The sequence below is a fragment of the Mus pahari genome, chromosome 7 (genome assembly GCF_900095145.1).
Source record: "Mus pahari chromosome 7, PAHARI_EIJ_v1.1, whole genome shotgun sequence".
Classification (NCBI taxonomy): Eukaryota; Metazoa; Chordata; class Mammalia; order Rodentia; family Muridae; genus Mus; species Mus pahari.
The window spans coordinates 76390331-76406241 of NC_034596.1; the positions used below are offsets into that span (position 1 = coordinate 76390331).

Here is a 15911-nt window from a genome sequence, read left to right on the forward strand (position 1 = left end):
TTGAGTAATAAATAAAATGATAGGTAGGCCATCGAATATATATGTACACAAAGACATTGGCCTTGTAACTTTGTGGACTGTGCCAGATGTGGTCATCACTATGTATCTGGGCACAAAGATGTATTCCCTGTCACTAGTTTCTCTAAGCATTAGTTGGGGTTCTGGTTAATATGTGATCTCCTAGACCTACCCCAGACCTCCTGACTGGAAATCTTAAACTTTACAGACTCACCCCAGAAGGTTTAGAATATGTGTGCTTTAGAATCTCTGTTTGGGTCTGGGGAGATGGTTTGGCAGTCAGAGAACAAGCAGCAAACACAAGAACAGAGCTTAAGTCCCATCTGTGAATGTAAATTCTGGGAACACACCTGTAACTCCAGCACTCAGCAAGTGGACATAGAGTATTCCCAGTAAGCTGGCTAGATCAACTGTGTTAGGGAGCTGTGGCTTCAATTGAGAGACTCTGTCTCAATGAATAAAGTGAGCGTGACCAAGGACCACTCTTCTATCCACAAGCACAAAGCCAAGGCTGGGGGCGTCACACATCTCACCTACCAGCCTTTATATTTTGAGCTCTGCTTCTCCTAGACTGTGAGCAGCCTGAGGCTGAGCTGACATCCCCAGTTCTGGCACTGGGTGTGGTGACCACTCAGTGCTGGGCTCCATACAGGAGTTCAGAAAGCATCCTATCTAACAGTGATCTTTGGATCATGAGAAGGACAGTTTAGGTACTAGACATGGCTTACTCAGGTGGACTAAAACTACATAATTTCTCTCCAGTGCCTATGTACACTAGAAATGTCCTGGCTATTTCAGAGGGCCAGGCAGGTCAGTGAAATAGCATCACTTGGAGGCCCCTAAGAAAGAACTATTGCTACCTGATGGCTGGTAGCCCAGCATGAAGACTGTCTCGGGTTAGTCTTTGTTGCTGTAACAAAATACCCTGGGCTGAGTAATTTATAGAGAAGAGTTTTATTTTGACTCACATTTCTGGAAGTCCAAGAGCATGCCAGCATCCATTTGACTTCTGGCGAGGGCCTCTTACAGCTTCAGCTAACACATGCTAGAAAGTACATGTAGGAAATACACACAGAGATGAAGGGAAATGGGTGTGGGTGGATATTGCTTCATAGCAGCCTCCTCTTGTAAGATCTAATATGTTTCAATAAGAACTGATTCAGGTTCTGAAGAAGGTAATTAATCTCTCTTCAAGGGTCTACCTTCATTCCCCAACACAGATACATCATTAACCAACTTCAATACAGGTTGGTGGGAGCAAATGCTTAACCGTATCGAGTACCCTGGTGTTTGGCTATTTGGGAGAGAACCACAGCAAAGCAGGTGACTCCTGCAAGATCCTGAGTGGTGTTTTCTGGGGTGGGGCTTTCTGTTCATGGCCAGGTTCTCAGAGCCAGACCCCAGCCACACCCTGGAGGAGCGAGTGGCACACTGGTACTTCAGCCAGCTGGATAGCAACAGCAGCGATGACATTAACAAGCGGGAGATGAAGCCATTCAAGCGCTATGTAAAGAAGAAAGCCAAGCCCAAGAAATGTGCCCGGCGCTTCACTGACTACTGCGACCTGAACAAGGATAAGGTCATCTCACTGCCTGAGCTGAAGGGCTGCCTGGGTGTTAGCAAAGAAGGTGAGTTCTATCCTCTGTATGCCTACCAGACCCAGGGACAGAGACCAAGGGCTGTCCTGAGCAGTGAGATCCTAGACCCCCATGTATTCACCAGCCATTTATTGGAAGTGGGCTGTGATTCAGGGCCTAGCTGCCTGCTGCAGCCATGGAACTGACTGGTGAGGTTCCCATTCTTACACAGTCTACCGAAAAGACATACTAGTTATTCATGTACTCTGTGATTAGTACTATCAGAGTGTTAGGGTAGTGAATAGACTCATGCACACCATAGCTCAACTTAGCAGAAATTGCTTATCTTTTATCTTGTCCATGGAGTAGAGCAGTATAGTTCCAGATTGTGATTCAAATTGTGTGTGTATGCATGTGTGTTGTGTGTGGTATATGCGTATGCAGGGGATAGCACACGGATAGGGACTTCTCAACATAATACCTCAAGGAAGCAGGTAGAGAGAATGACCCTGATGGTTTCATCAACAGGCTTTTAGGGGCACTGTGTGGGTCTGATTTATTGCCCATCTGCCATATAGAGTAAGCTTGGGTGTGTGAGGGAATTCTCTGGAACAGTCTTAGAAGTGTCCCCATGTAATTTCTCATGGTTCACAAACTGGAACTCTTGAGGGCTGTAGCAACTATAGGTGAGGCAAGGTAAGGCTAGAAAGCCCTTCACTCAAGTGGGAGGCTTCATAAAGGCAGTGAGGAACCACTGGGTCGGGACAGTCATATTTGACAGACTGGAGTGCTCATCCCAGGCCTACCCAGGGACATGTGCAACTTAGTGAGGAGTTGCTGAGGCCTGACCCTGGCCCATTCCATGCCCCTTTTGTGTTGCGAGTACCTGTCCATACTCACAACTAAAGCCAAGGGAAGGTACAATGTGGGACTTGGTCCACAGAACTCAGGGAGCCTCCCTCTGGAACTTTGCCAGGGACCAGGTGTCTTCCACTTCCAGCCAACACACAGGACCCAGAGGAAGCTGTGATCTGGGACACAGGATTTAAGGATCAGTGCTCATCTGGATGCCCCTCCAACCCAAATTCAGCGAGGAGCAGGCTGTAGATTCGAGTCAGCTGAATTTTTTTTTCCCAGAGACTCCTGGGATACTTTCTGTTTCTTGCCCAACCTACCTTCTTGACCCTCTCACTTAAAAAGTCTCATTGAGGGGCTGGTTGGAGCACCTGTGTCTGCACATGTGATTGTGACATGTCTGCATGCATCTGTGCGTGTATTTCTTCAGCATATCGCTGTGAGCATGCCTGCATGAGTACCTGTCTGAGAGCATCCCTATCTCTGTGTGCACACACATGTGTTTATCTATGTCTGTTTTAAAAAATTATTTTTGTGTATGTGTGTGTGTGTGAGTGCTTCTCTCCACTTACGTATGTGCACCAGGTATGTGCCTGGTGCCTGCAGAGGCCAGAAGAGGACCCATTGGAACTGGAATTACAGACAATTGTGAGCCACTATGTGGACGCTGGGAACTGAACCTGGGTTCTCTGCAACAGCAGCAAGTGATCTTATGTGCTGGACCATCTCCTTATCCCTTTATGCCCGACTTAAAAATGTATCTATGTATACATAACTATACATGTATGCACATGCTGTGTGTGTTTGTGTGTGTGTTGGAATGGGGTGAAGTAAAACATAGAAGGAAGAAAGGGTTATGAGTTAGAGTTGAGGTTGCATGTATAGATGGCAAGTCCATAGAGAGTACGATGGGACTCGTCTTTCCATCCCCCTGTCCAGACAACACACTGATCCTAGAGCCCAAAGCCTGCTATTGTTCTATGTTTAAGAGTCTTGTTTAAGCAGAGGAGCAGTGCTTTGCACACATGGGGCAGCAGTGCTGCCAGTGCTTGCCTCATCAGTAGAACTTCAGAGTTTAGCTTCCTTGCCCTCCGTGAGGATGACCCCAGAGTGAAGAACAATGTCTCCTGTGAGCCAGCCAGTCTTATTGCCTGGAGAAGCCAAGAGAGTGGCCAGAGAGGGATACTGGGCAATGGGGCACAGATGTAACCTTGGGACTCTATGAGGAGAGATAGATAGAGCATGCAGGGAGCTGTGTGGCCAGTGCCCTGACAAGGATGTCTGTTTCCAGGCATATGGTGTTAGCAGGAGAATGGAGGACCAGGAAGAAACCTAGGGGAGGGGTGAGGACAACTGTCTAGACAGAAATAGGGATGTAGGTGTGACCAGAGACCCCGAAGTCAGATAGGCCTGACAGTTAAGCTCTGTCAGTTCTAACCCTGTAATTTGACAAGGTACCTCATCTCTCTAGAATTCAATGTCCTCCTCAGCCAAATGGAGGTAGTAATATCTAGATACCTTGGAGATTTGGTGTGAGACGTTAACAGCTTAGAGCAGGTGATGGGTGGGACAGAGTCAAGATGCACAGGGATCACAAAAAAAGCTCTCAGTAGCAGAGGAATCTACCCATAGGATAGAGTAGAGGTGCTGCTTGCTGGCAGCCTCAAGATCTCCCTTTGCTCCAAGTGGCAGGAAGCAAGATGGTCTATGAGAGCCCAGGCACAGGTCATCTGGTATTATGTGGTGCCCTCTGGTGGCCTGAGAGGGACTTGCACGCCAGATGGGGTCCCAGTGTGAGTGGGAAGAAGATGTACGACTTGAGTTGTGTAGTTTTGGGTTTGAGGGGCCTGACTTCTGGAGATGCCAGAGGAGCAACCCTTCTTTTGCCTTCCAGAACTCTCACTGGAGAGCTGAGTCCTCTGCCCAGCATGGCAACCCTGACATTTGGAGGCCTGGGCCTTGGTAACTGTTCGTTTCCAAGTCATAAAGCAAGTTTGTCAGAATTGCTGTCTCCACCCTGTAAAGCAAGCAGCAGAGGACTAGAGGCTCAGAGGCTCAGAAGTGCCAGCTTTTCCTTGGACTCAGTATTCTCCTCTCCCTTTGAGGATCAAGAGATTGGGGGTCCAGCGGATGACAGCAGAAATGAGTTTATTTCCTCCTATGAATGCTGTGCCATCCTGGGTTTTTAGCCACATTAAATGGGGATAATAACACTCCTGTTATATAAGTCTGCTGAGGTACAGGGATGTGCTCCTGGCTCTCCATTTTGTTTTCTGGCTCTTAGCTGATGAAGCAGGGCCAGGACTACCATAGGCCTCCTCTTTCCATGTATGGATCTCCATGCTTACTCCTGAGGGCAGCACCTGTGGAACAGAGCAGAGTAAATGTAGACTCTAAGAGCGGGCAGCCTGGCTCTGCCCTTGCCCACCTTCCTGCCTTAGGTCTGCTCCTCTTATCTTCCTAGATTTGTGATCTCACCTGCAGAATTAGATATACCAACATCTACCCTTAGTTTGTCTTTCTTGGTCTTAAGGAATGTTGGGAGAGGCTGAGCTGTGACATCATAGGATCCATAGGTAATCTTGGACTTAGCAGGAGAGACCCTCCAACACCTCCCATGAATCCATCTGATCCTCTGGCAATCCTACCTGGGAGGTAGAGACATAGCATAGATGTTGTCTTAATGCCATCTTCTGGTTCTGTCCAATGATGTTCAGAGACACAGGGAACTGGCCCGGCTCCTAGTATGTTCTCCCTTCGGGAGATCAGGTCTTGAGGGAGCACCAGGACCTGTGCACAAGGGTGGGTGTTATCAAACCAGGTCTTGGACCTTGTGTAAGTCACTCTTAGCCTTTGCCTCCAGATTTGGCAATCGAAGGAACTAAGGTTCCTTCCACTTCTAACATTACAGGACTCGGAGACCCGGAGCCACTAAAACCCTTCTTAGCTAACAGCTGAGGGGGATTCAAAGAGGCATCCTGAGTGGGTTCCAATACCACAGTGGGAAGGGAAAGTGAAGAAAACCTGTTTGTTCACTCTTCTATTGGTGCCTGCCAATTTGAGTTCAAGCTCAGCCTGGACTATGTAGAAAGAAATGCTATCTCAAAAAAAAAAAAAAAAAAATGCCAATAACACCAGGAGTGGCAACAGCAGTAATAAGCCAGCGAGTCACTCCAGCCTGACTATAGAAAGAAAAAAAAAAAGCTGTTTAAAGGTGCAGGTGGACAGTGGGTTTATTAGGCAGAACATGGCAGTAGGCGTCCCCAGAACAGGAAGCACAGCCATGCCACTTCCGGCTCCCTCCCGCCACTTCCGGCTCCCTCCCACTCTCATCGATTCGGAGGGCAGAGCAGGCAGGGTCTCAGATACAGGAGCTCTGCCAGCTGTTTGGCTCATGACCCCTCGCATGTCATATGTTCCTATTTGTTGCAGGTGGTAGCCTTGGCAGCTTCCCTCAGGGAAAACGAGCAGGCACAAACCCGTTCAGTAAGTGACCGTCTTCCTGGACTTCCCTCTTCCGGGGACCCCCTGCAGAATCGGTGGTAGCGTAGTAGTCAAGTCTTAGACCAGACCATCACTTAAAGGCCCCCACTCCATGTCTGGTGGGAATATGAGGGACATGTCATCAGTGCTGAAAAGATTCTGTCACCCCCACCTGTCCCAGACACCGGGCTAGGGTAGTATGATCTGGCCAGAACTCGGCAGATTTCATCCGGTGCGAGTCTGGCAGACTCCGGGTTTGTACAGTTCCACCGGAACTTACAGTTCCTAACTGCACACACGTCTGAGCATCCAGGCAACCTGCGCCTGACCTAGCCCATGTCTGTCGTGCAAAGGCTGCCCTCATGCAGATCATTTCGTAGCTGAACATTTCGTACACCCTTAATGGCTCACATCGCTTTTCTTTTTGCTCTCTCCTTCCCGCTCCCAGTCGGACGCCTTGTCTAAAGAGCGGAAAAATCAAAAGGCCCATGGAGACTCCGAGGAGACAAGGACTGACCATCACACCTAACCCTCAGCGCTGCCCGTGGCCCAGCCACAGCCTGTGTAACATAAGTGGTGCCCGCCATGTTTGCACTTTTAATAACTCTTAAGTGTGTGTGTGTGTTGTTTCTGGTTCCATTTGTAAACACCAGTTATCTAATACCACAGCAGGAACAGGAAAGGGAAGAAAAGCTGTTTATTCTCTCTCTTATTGTTAAGTTTTTCTGAATCTGCTACTGACAACTTTTAGGTTATCGGGCGAGGGGTGGGATGGAGAAGAAAGAAATTTATATACTGTATATAAATATATATGTAAATTGTATAGATCTTTTGTACAGGCATCGACATCGCTGTTTGTCCCTCCCCTCTACTTCCTCTGGACTCACAGTCCAGCTCTCTCCTTAGCTTTCCCGAGTTTCACCGTAGATGGACTCTGAGAGAATAGATGAGAGCCCTGTGCTTGTGCTGTGGACAGCATGTTTTCTTCTGGTGGGAAGAGAGTACTGGTCCATGCCATTAGCTGTCAAAGTCCAGTCACTTGGCCATTGGCTGGGTAGGAGGGGAGCCCAGTTCCTGTGGTGGCCAGCATGGATTTCAGATCTCCGGTGGCCCTTGTGTCCGCACTATCCAGATCCCTTGGCAGTCTACAGTGAATAATGGAGCAGTCTCTACCTGAAGGGGCTGAATTTGGCTGCTTTAAACATCTCCACCCATGTTTAGCACATCCCCTGTGGAGGACATGAGAGGTGAGACCCCAAGCATGTGAGGAAAAGGACACCCAGCAGGGTTCTCCTTCGGCAGGTGTTGGGCGTCTGAGGAGCTGGTGAGCAGGACAGAAGACCTGAGCCAGCCCTTCTGCAAACCCACAAGAGTCCCCACAAGCCTGTAACTCCCAACACTAGAGTCCGACGAGGTTTTACTTCCGTGCTCTCCCTCCATCTCTTGGATCCTCACCGATTGGGTGAGGCACCTTGTTGACCAATCCCGGAGTTGCTCTTATTCCTCTGGCTTTTCTCATGGATTTTCAGAATTCTGGAATTGGCGTGGCGTCCCTTACTTCCGGTTCCTCAGGAGGAATAGGAGAGATAATCCAGCTGTAGGGAAAGCTAGGCTTTTGCACAGAGTGTCACCTGGATTGTGCCAGGGCAGAGAAGCAGCTTTTTCTGTCTAGGTGACGTGCTGATCCAGAGGTCCTTCCGTCAGAGCAGCAAGTGACACTTAGCAGCTCCTCCACGGTCAGCCATGACGGCAGTGAGGGAAGCCAGGACTGGTGCTTCTGCTGGTCTGCTGGCCTCAGTCCGCCTTCCCTGGGATCGCATCTCAGTATCCTGTAAATGCATCCACCCTGGTGAACCCCGCTCTAGCTTGGGTCTGGAAGGCATGGACCACATAATGCTGCCCACATGTGGGGAACATAGCCTTCTTGGGGCTTGATTCGATGAATTCTCTGCTCCAGAAGGTTCCTGCTGTCCTGATGGAAGTCACACATACTGTCCCATGATGACCAGTAACCCTGTCCTGCATGGTAAGGTGGAAAGAACACCTTCTCTTGGTGTTGGAGCCTTAAACAGGAACACTGCACTCAGCACGCTGGAGCTGGATGGCCCTCCCAGCAGACTCCAGTCCCATTTCCTGGCCAGAAGGAAATGTGCACGGAGAAGCCACCTGTATGTAGGAGTTTAGAATCTGACCAACTTCTCTCTCACAGATGGGCGTGGGCTGTGCTGTGTGGTTTCCCCTTGGGGAGGCGGGAGCAAGAAAAAGTATTTGTAGCTTGTTTTATAAAAAATAAAAATGGGTAAACTTGGGCAGCTGGTGCCTCTTTCTTTGGGTGGCCTCTTGTGAAGGAGAGGCCCCTTTTCCTAGAAGGTTCCATGGTTTTCCTGGTCTTAAGTGCTCAAGCTCTGATCCTGGAAAGTCTAGGTTGCTTTTTAGTGAGACTCCAGCAGGGAACACAGTGATCCCCGAGGTGTGTACTATCTAGGAAGATGCCCCGGGACCTCTTGGCCCTTAACTGCTAGTGTGTATTCTTTAATCCTCCCTCTGACCTTCACCAGCACAGAAACCCAAGGTATACTCATTCTGGGGCCCTCCCCTGAAGCTACACCTGGAATGGAGCTGGTAGAACATTGGGAAGGAGCTCTGACAAACTCAGCCTGGTGGGCACAGCCGTGTTAATCATGATCTGGCCCCTGGGCTGGAATGCAGGTGGAAAGCTGACCCTCTGGCCCTCAGTCAGGTTTGTCCAGTTCATGTTTCAGGTCTGCCTGGCACTTTGTGGCACCGCTTCTGAGCTGGCAAACCCTGCAGAGCAGAGGACTTTGGGATGGGGGTTGACAACATGCCTAGGGCCAGGATAGGGGCCAGGCACCTGAGTCTCCTGCGAGTAGGACTTTTCCTTTCATCCTCTCTCCATGCAGGGCTGTCCTTGGAAATGACCTCTGTTAATTACCCAGCTTTTCCAGATTCTTCTGGCTGCAATTTGGGCCTTTGTCTTCTGAGGGTACACAGAAGATAATCTTTTTATTTTTTATTTTTTGATTCTCCCTTCGCCCAAACTTTTCTCCCGCAAGACTTCCCTGGAGAAGGATCTTAGCACTTTCCTGGCCACATAGTCCCTCATCATCTTGTACCCCATCAAATTCCTCCTAGTTTCAGAATTGAAGCTTCTGTTTTGGGGCAATGGGGATCGCTGGTTTGCTGTACATTGATGGACATTGTCATAGGTCAGTGACCGAACTGCATTGTTCCAGGTTCTGAGTGTAGATTCAGGCCTACGAAGAGGGGCAAAGTGATTGCTAGGCCTGGAGAGAGTAGTCTAAGGGGTCCTTTGTCTTCAGATTTTCTGACCTCAAGCCCTGAGCACTGTTGATTCCCTGGCTACCTTCCTGGGGGCATCAAAACAGCAGCTTCTGTATCCTGTGCCTTAGGACTGAGCTGCAGTGGGCGGGAGTTCATTGTCATTCCCAGCAGTGAAATCTTACTTAAAGCCACTATTTTGTAGAGGAGTGCCAGTAAGGCTTCAGAGAAGTGAGGCTAGCACTTCCCGTGCAGGAAGCCCAGGAGGAGTCAGAGTTGATTTGACCTCCAGCATGAGAGTGTAGAGAAGGGGCAGTGGGAGCTCACCTTTGGCAGCAGAGTGGACTCTCATTCCTGCCCCTTGCTCCTCTGGTTTTTTTTTCCCCCAGACAGTTGCATCAAGAGTCAAGGAAAAGGCACAAGACAGGTCCGTTCTGTCTTTGCCTCACCTCAGGGCTCAGAGCCATCTACCGCTTTCACAAGGAGGGAACTTTGAGAACATATTCAGCAGGGAGGTCTTGAGGCTGCGGGGCTGGCATCTTTTCAGGGCCATCAAGTGTTGACAGAGGTTGGGGTCCCAGGTCCCAGGGGCCCCAGTGGTATAATATCTGCTTCCCACAAGGGTGAAACACAGCCCCAACACCTTTGTAGAAAGATAGATGGGTGGATGAATGGATAGACAGACAGACAGGCAAACACACAAAATTAAAACAACAAACAATGTGGAGAGGTAGCTAAGTTATCTTTCTAGCCAACTATCCCCCAAAGCTTCTAACTGATCTGTAAGATCACGGCCATCCCATTAATGAGGTTCAAATCTTTCCCAGGAGCCTTGACCTGTTCTTGCTGAACAAGCAGGAGAATGAGAAGTTAGATCTTTCATGAAGTACCACCAAGACCTTCAACCCTTCACCACAGATCTGTACGTCTTCTGCAACTTTTTTTTTTTTAACTAAAAAAGCCCCAACTTTGGTCACATCCTGTCTAATACTTCCTGTGCTGGGTAAGCCAACCAGGGGTCTCTTGTCATTTCTCATCAGCAAAGGACAGATCAATCTGAACAATCCCTTCTTGCTACTTCCACATCTGGCAGCCAGCCACCTTAACAATGTGACCTTAGTACTCCCTTTGCCCTGCACCATTTACTCCTTAGTAGGATAGATTCCAGGAAAGCCCTTTGTCCAGATCCTCTTAACAGGACTATTGATTCTAGTTAATGGTTGATGATCCTGGATGTGGTAAGCGGGGCCTGTTCCCAAACTCAAGGCTATCCATTAGTAATCTACACACCTGATACAAGGGAGTGCTGTGCACTGGGGTACTGCCTGTCTAAAAGGTAGTAAACAGGTATCAGACTGCTGATATCACTCAATCAGGAGAGATCAGGATGAGCTGCAATAAAGTATACCCCTCATGACTTTGGTGACTAAAACACAAAGGGATAACCTAGACTTAGTGTCAGCCGAGACACTTCTTCGTACTGTCCTTATCAGGGATCCAGGTCAAAGAAGACTCCTTCCCTCTTGATTATGGAGGCAAAGAAAGAGAAACGTGGTAAATTGCACCCTGATGCCTAACCAGAATGAAATATATTATTCTCTTAGCTTGCTTTCTATTTCTTTGATAGAGGCTATGCTCAAAACCAACTTGGGGAGGAAAGAATTTATCTGGGTTACACGTTCCAAATAGAGTCTATCACGAAGGGAATTGGGTGCAAGAGCTGGAGCTGGAGAAGAGACAAAAATGGGGGAACACTGCTCACTGGCTCTCTCCCCTGGCTTGCTCAGTTACTTTTCATATACAACCCAGGGCCATCTGCCAATGAAGGTGGCACTGCCCACAGTGGCCTGGGTCCTCCTACAGTGATCGTCAATCAAGACAATGCTCCCACCGGCTTGCCAATCTTATGGAGGCAATAACTCAATTGACATTCCTTCTGCCTAGATATGTCCTAGGTTTGTGTCATGTTGACAAAAACTAACCCCCACAGTCATATTGCTCATGTTCCAGTGAGTAAAGGGAATCACACGGCCCCACCCAACTGTACAACAGTGAAGAAATAGAATCAGGAGTATTTCGTAAAAACTGACTATTATAATGTAGATTATCTTACTGTGATTTTAAATGGGCAGTGTGTATACTGTCTTAAGAATAAAGAAACTTGCTTATTCCATTTTTTGCGCAATGCATTTTGCCCATGACTTCTGACAAATGTGGTACGTTCATGACAACCACCATTTCCCCTGCTCAGCAAAGTGGGGAGGTGAATGCCAGTTTCCCTTCTGTGAGAAGTCAGCACCCCACCTAGAGACTGTATCTGATGCCCTGTCGGAATGCTGCCACCCTCACAGTGTGGGCAGGAGAAGAGAAGTTGGAGAGGAAAGAGCAGGTTCGGGTAACTTTGGAGGAGAATAGCTGGCTGAGACATCCCAGTGCCCTGTGCTATACATGTGAGAACCTTGTGTCTTCCGTCATCATTAGTTTGATCCATGCCCTATTGAATCATCTTCCATTAATAAGAGTCAGGGCTGCTTCACAAGCTCAGTTCCAATCAATCATACAACTCAGTATGCAACTTGCTTTAGCCTCCCTCCACTCTCTGCCCTAGCACAGTGTCCTGGTCCATGACTGCTACAAAACAGTGAAACAGTGGTCTGGCTCCAGGTCACTCCACTGGTTTATACCTGTTCTTCGTGATGGTTTATAACTCTCTTCAGGAGGAGGAATAAGGAGAGAAGCCATGAGGGTCTCTGAGCAGTGTCGGTCTGTGTTTATTGTAGCCACATCTCAGTTTAACGCTTACTCTATTTCCTATTGTACTAGGGGTCCTCTGCTAGAGCTTTTAGGGGGCACATGTCAGGCTCTGGAGTAGACTTCCCCATTGTGTAGGCCTGCCTCATTGATTTGGTCAGTTCAGTTTTGGTGCAACCTCTTCTATATCTTCCCATGTGAATATACCCTGTATTCATGGTATCCATGTCCACTTTGATCTAGGGCTCCTGCTTCTGGTTTTCTATTGTGACTGCAGCCTGACTCTCTTCTACGGTTTCCATTCATGGAAGTTCACTCACTGAAGCCCTGCCAAAAACTGGAAATGCAGGCTGATCTTCAGCTGTTTCTCGTCTTAGCTCTTTCACCCCTGGCACCTTCAGTGTGTAGACTCGACTGGCCACCAAGTCTGCTGCATGTGGGTGGTAGTGGCAGCAGCAACAGCAGCAGCAGCAGGAGCAGCAGCAGCCTCAGCAGCATGGATTCCAGCTGGAACATGAGGTGACAAACTTGCAGCTGTGGCTTGTGAAGAGCTGGTGGTCCCGCTGCTTTTAGGGGATTTCTCATGTAGCTCTGGAGAAGACAGGGACATAGATGGAGACCTAAAGGCAGCATAACTCAGCACTCAATATATAATACAATACTTTTGGGAGTTGTAAGGACATTGATGGGGAAGGACTGAAATCAGGCTATTTAAATTACCCATGCGGAACTTTGTACCTTTCCCAACAAACTATAAGGCTGAACTTGCACAATAGCATCCCGTCATCAGTTCAAAGAGTTACAGAGGGAACAGCCTAATCAGGTCAAGAATGCACCTGTAGGTTACATAAACACTTGGCTAAGATGCTCATGGTAACTGATTATACCTGCAGCTGTATTCCATCTGTCTTAGACACTCTGAGCTTAATTCAAAATGCCTTTGTGCAGTGTGCCAACAAGCTCCATTTAGACCTGGACAGTGTCATGCTCTAGCACTACTCAGGAATGACCCTCTGCCCTGGCTAGTTTTATGTTAATTTGACACAAGCTAGAGTCATCTGAAAGGAGAGAATCCCAATTGAGAAAAAAAAAAAAAAAGCCTCCATAAGACCCAGCTATAGGGTATTTTCTTAATTAGTGATTCATGGAGGAGGGCCCAGCCCATTGTGGGTGGTGTCATCCCTGGGCTGGTGGTCCTGGGTTCTACAAGAGAGCAGGCTGAGCAAGCCATGGGGAGCAAGCTAGTAAGCAGCATCTCTGCATGGCCTCTGCATCAGCTCCTGCCTTTTCTGTCCTGTTTGAGTTTCTGGCCAATCATCCTTCCTTGATGGATTATAACACAGAAGCATAAGCCAAATAAACTCTTTCCTTTGGAACTTGCTTTTGGTCATGATGTTTCAACCCAGCAATAATAACTCAAGACACACTCTCAAAGAATGTGATGGATGGAAATTTTCTCAGTGGACAGACCTTTAGACAACTACGTCTTCTGATACCTACATGGCTTGAAATATGGATCTAATTATGAACTAATATTAATGGCTTGGTAAGTGGCTAAGCTCTAGGGTCTTTGCCTCTTCCAAAGCACATGTTGAAGCACAACCCTCAGAGTTATGTTGTTGATGCTATGGAGTGGAGCCTCTGGGAATTGCTTGGGATTAGATGCTGGCAAGCAGTGGAAGCATCTGTAAGTGTGTTAGCAGCCTCATCAGAAGAAGAAGGATAGAAGAGAATAGGTTTTCACTGTTTTCTGTGCGATGCGCTGTGTCACATTAATACTCTGCATATGTTCCAGTAAGAAGGCTCCCATCAGTTAGGGTCCTTTAACCTTGGACTTCCCAGTCTCATTAGTGTGAGACATTCTTTTTTATTTATAAAATATCCAGCCAATGCCATTTAGTAACAGAAATAGAAAACAGACTAAATTTTGAGAAAATTTGGGGAGCAGGAGAAATGAGGCCTATAGTGTGAATATTAGCATCCCACATAAATGCATGTCAGACAGCATCAATAATGGTCTGTGTTCTCAGTAATTGGATGGACCACATGAGCCCCAAACAGTAGTTGGCCTCTTTGTTTAGCTACTGTGATGCTTGTCCATATATCAAAGCATGAAATGGCAGGAGAATTGGAGGTTGTACTTTTTGTCATAGTACATAATGAAAGAATAAATAGCTACCATGCAGTATAAAAGCAAGTCTACTGTCAAACAGTTGTAGAAAATGTGGCAGAGAGACATACAGCTCCCAGTGAGGTAGAAGTTAGAAAGAACTCACGACCCAGCAGAAAGAACTAAGATCAAAAGCCAGAATCTAAACATTCTGAGGTACCAAACTAGTTGACATTGGATCAAGCCCTTACCAAAACGTTTCAGGAAGAACAGCATCCTTTTTCTGAGCACATAGCAAGTGAAAAGGCATCTGAATCCAAAGAGACACCTTGCACCTATAACCATTGTAAGATAAGTCACAATATCCAAAATATAGAAACAGCCTAAGTGCAGGTTTGTAAGGGGTGGTGCTCATGCTAAGGTCCTGTTCTCCAATTGGTTCTTGATCTATCTGTAAAGATGCCAAGGGCCAATTGTTGGGAGGAAGGAAAGAGGCAGGATTTCCAGGCCTGCAGGAAGAGACTGGGAGATGCAGGGGTGGAAGGAAGATTTCACTATGCTTCAGAGGGGAGGAAAGGACCAGCCGTATGAGATCTTGGGTGGAGCAACCACAGGCAGTTTCTCCAAGTGGGAGGTTAGAGTGTTGAGCTGGGACAAATGTTGAGCAATTGAAGTTGAGGGAAGATTTAGGGTGTTGAGCTAAGAGTATTAAGAAGGGCACACTCTCCGTGTTAGATTAGAAGCACCCAGCAACTGAGCCAAGAAGGCAGGTTGAAATTCAACAACTGTGGATCCAATGTTCTCTGGGCAGGGGCTGGTAGCATGGTCCACTCGGGCTTAAAGCAGGGTAGCAAAACTACAAGCTATAGATGTTGTTGAATTAGAAAAAAAAAATGAATTAGTGGACTATTACTGTGGTGGTTAGCTTTAATTGTCAACTTGACACAACCTAGAATTCCCTGGGAAAAGAGTATCCAAATTTTCCTAGTTATATTAATTGATGTGAGAAGACCCAGCCCACTGTAGGCAGCACCATTCCTTAGGCAGGGCTCCTAAAATGTACAAAAATGGGGAAATCAGGCTGAGCACAAGCAAGCAAGTGAGCAAGTGAGCATTATCAATTTTTCTCTCTGCTCTTGACTTTGGATGTAATAAGAACTAGATATTTGAAGTTCCTGCCCTGACATCTCCACAATGATGGGCTGTAATCTGAAGTTATAAACTGAATCAAACCCCTTTCTCCCCTAAATTCATTTTTTGTAAGAGTATTTTATGACAGACAGAATCAAAGCTGGAACTATTACTCAGCCTTAAAAAGTAGGAAACCTTGTTGTGTACAATGTGGAGGAACCTAAAAGAAATTTGGCTAAGTGAAATAAGCCAGGCACAGAAAGACAAATGGTGCATGATCTCATTTATATATGGAATGTCCCTAAAAATTCAGATTCATGGAACAGATCATTATAAGGGTTCTATCAATGGTGGGGTTCAGGAGGACAGGGAGATGCTGGTTAAAAGGTCCAAATGGACAGTTATGAGGGGCATAGGTTCTACATTTCTAAGACACAGCATGATGACCACCATTAATAGTGTATGGAACATAAACTTCAAATTCCCTGCGAGCAGACATGAAACATTTTTACTCTACCAAAGGGTGATTATATGAGGTGATACACCTATACATATAAATGTGGCATGTACATACACATATACATATAATATCATGTGTGTATATATATGAGTTAGCTTGATTGAAATAATTTCAGTATATTCAGACATCGATATATGCAACACATTATGTGCTATATACATAATAT

The 15911-nt window shown here is 47.0% G+C and overlaps 1 protein-coding gene across 3 annotated transcripts in view; it reads left to right on the plus strand.

Moving 5' to 3' along the window:
- Smoc1 (SPARC related modular calcium binding 1) overlaps positions 1–8241 on the plus strand; it is a 159995-nt gene extending 151754 nt beyond the window's left edge. For 2 of the 3 annotated variants that reach the window (XM_021201600.2, XM_029540956.1), the window contains exons 11-13: positions 1402–1646; positions 5883–5936; positions 6382–6756. In XM_021201600.2, the coding sequence (XP_021057259.1) occupies positions 1402–1646; positions 5883–5936; positions 6382–6398 (316 nt within the window). In that variant the 3' untranslated portion in view covers positions 6399–6756. Of the gene's footprint in view, positions 1–1401; positions 1647–5882; positions 5937–6381 lie in introns of all 3 variants that reach the window. The other variant, XM_021201601.2, reaches the window with a different exon arrangement.
- The last annotated feature ends 7670 nt before the right edge of the window (positions 8242–15911 follow it).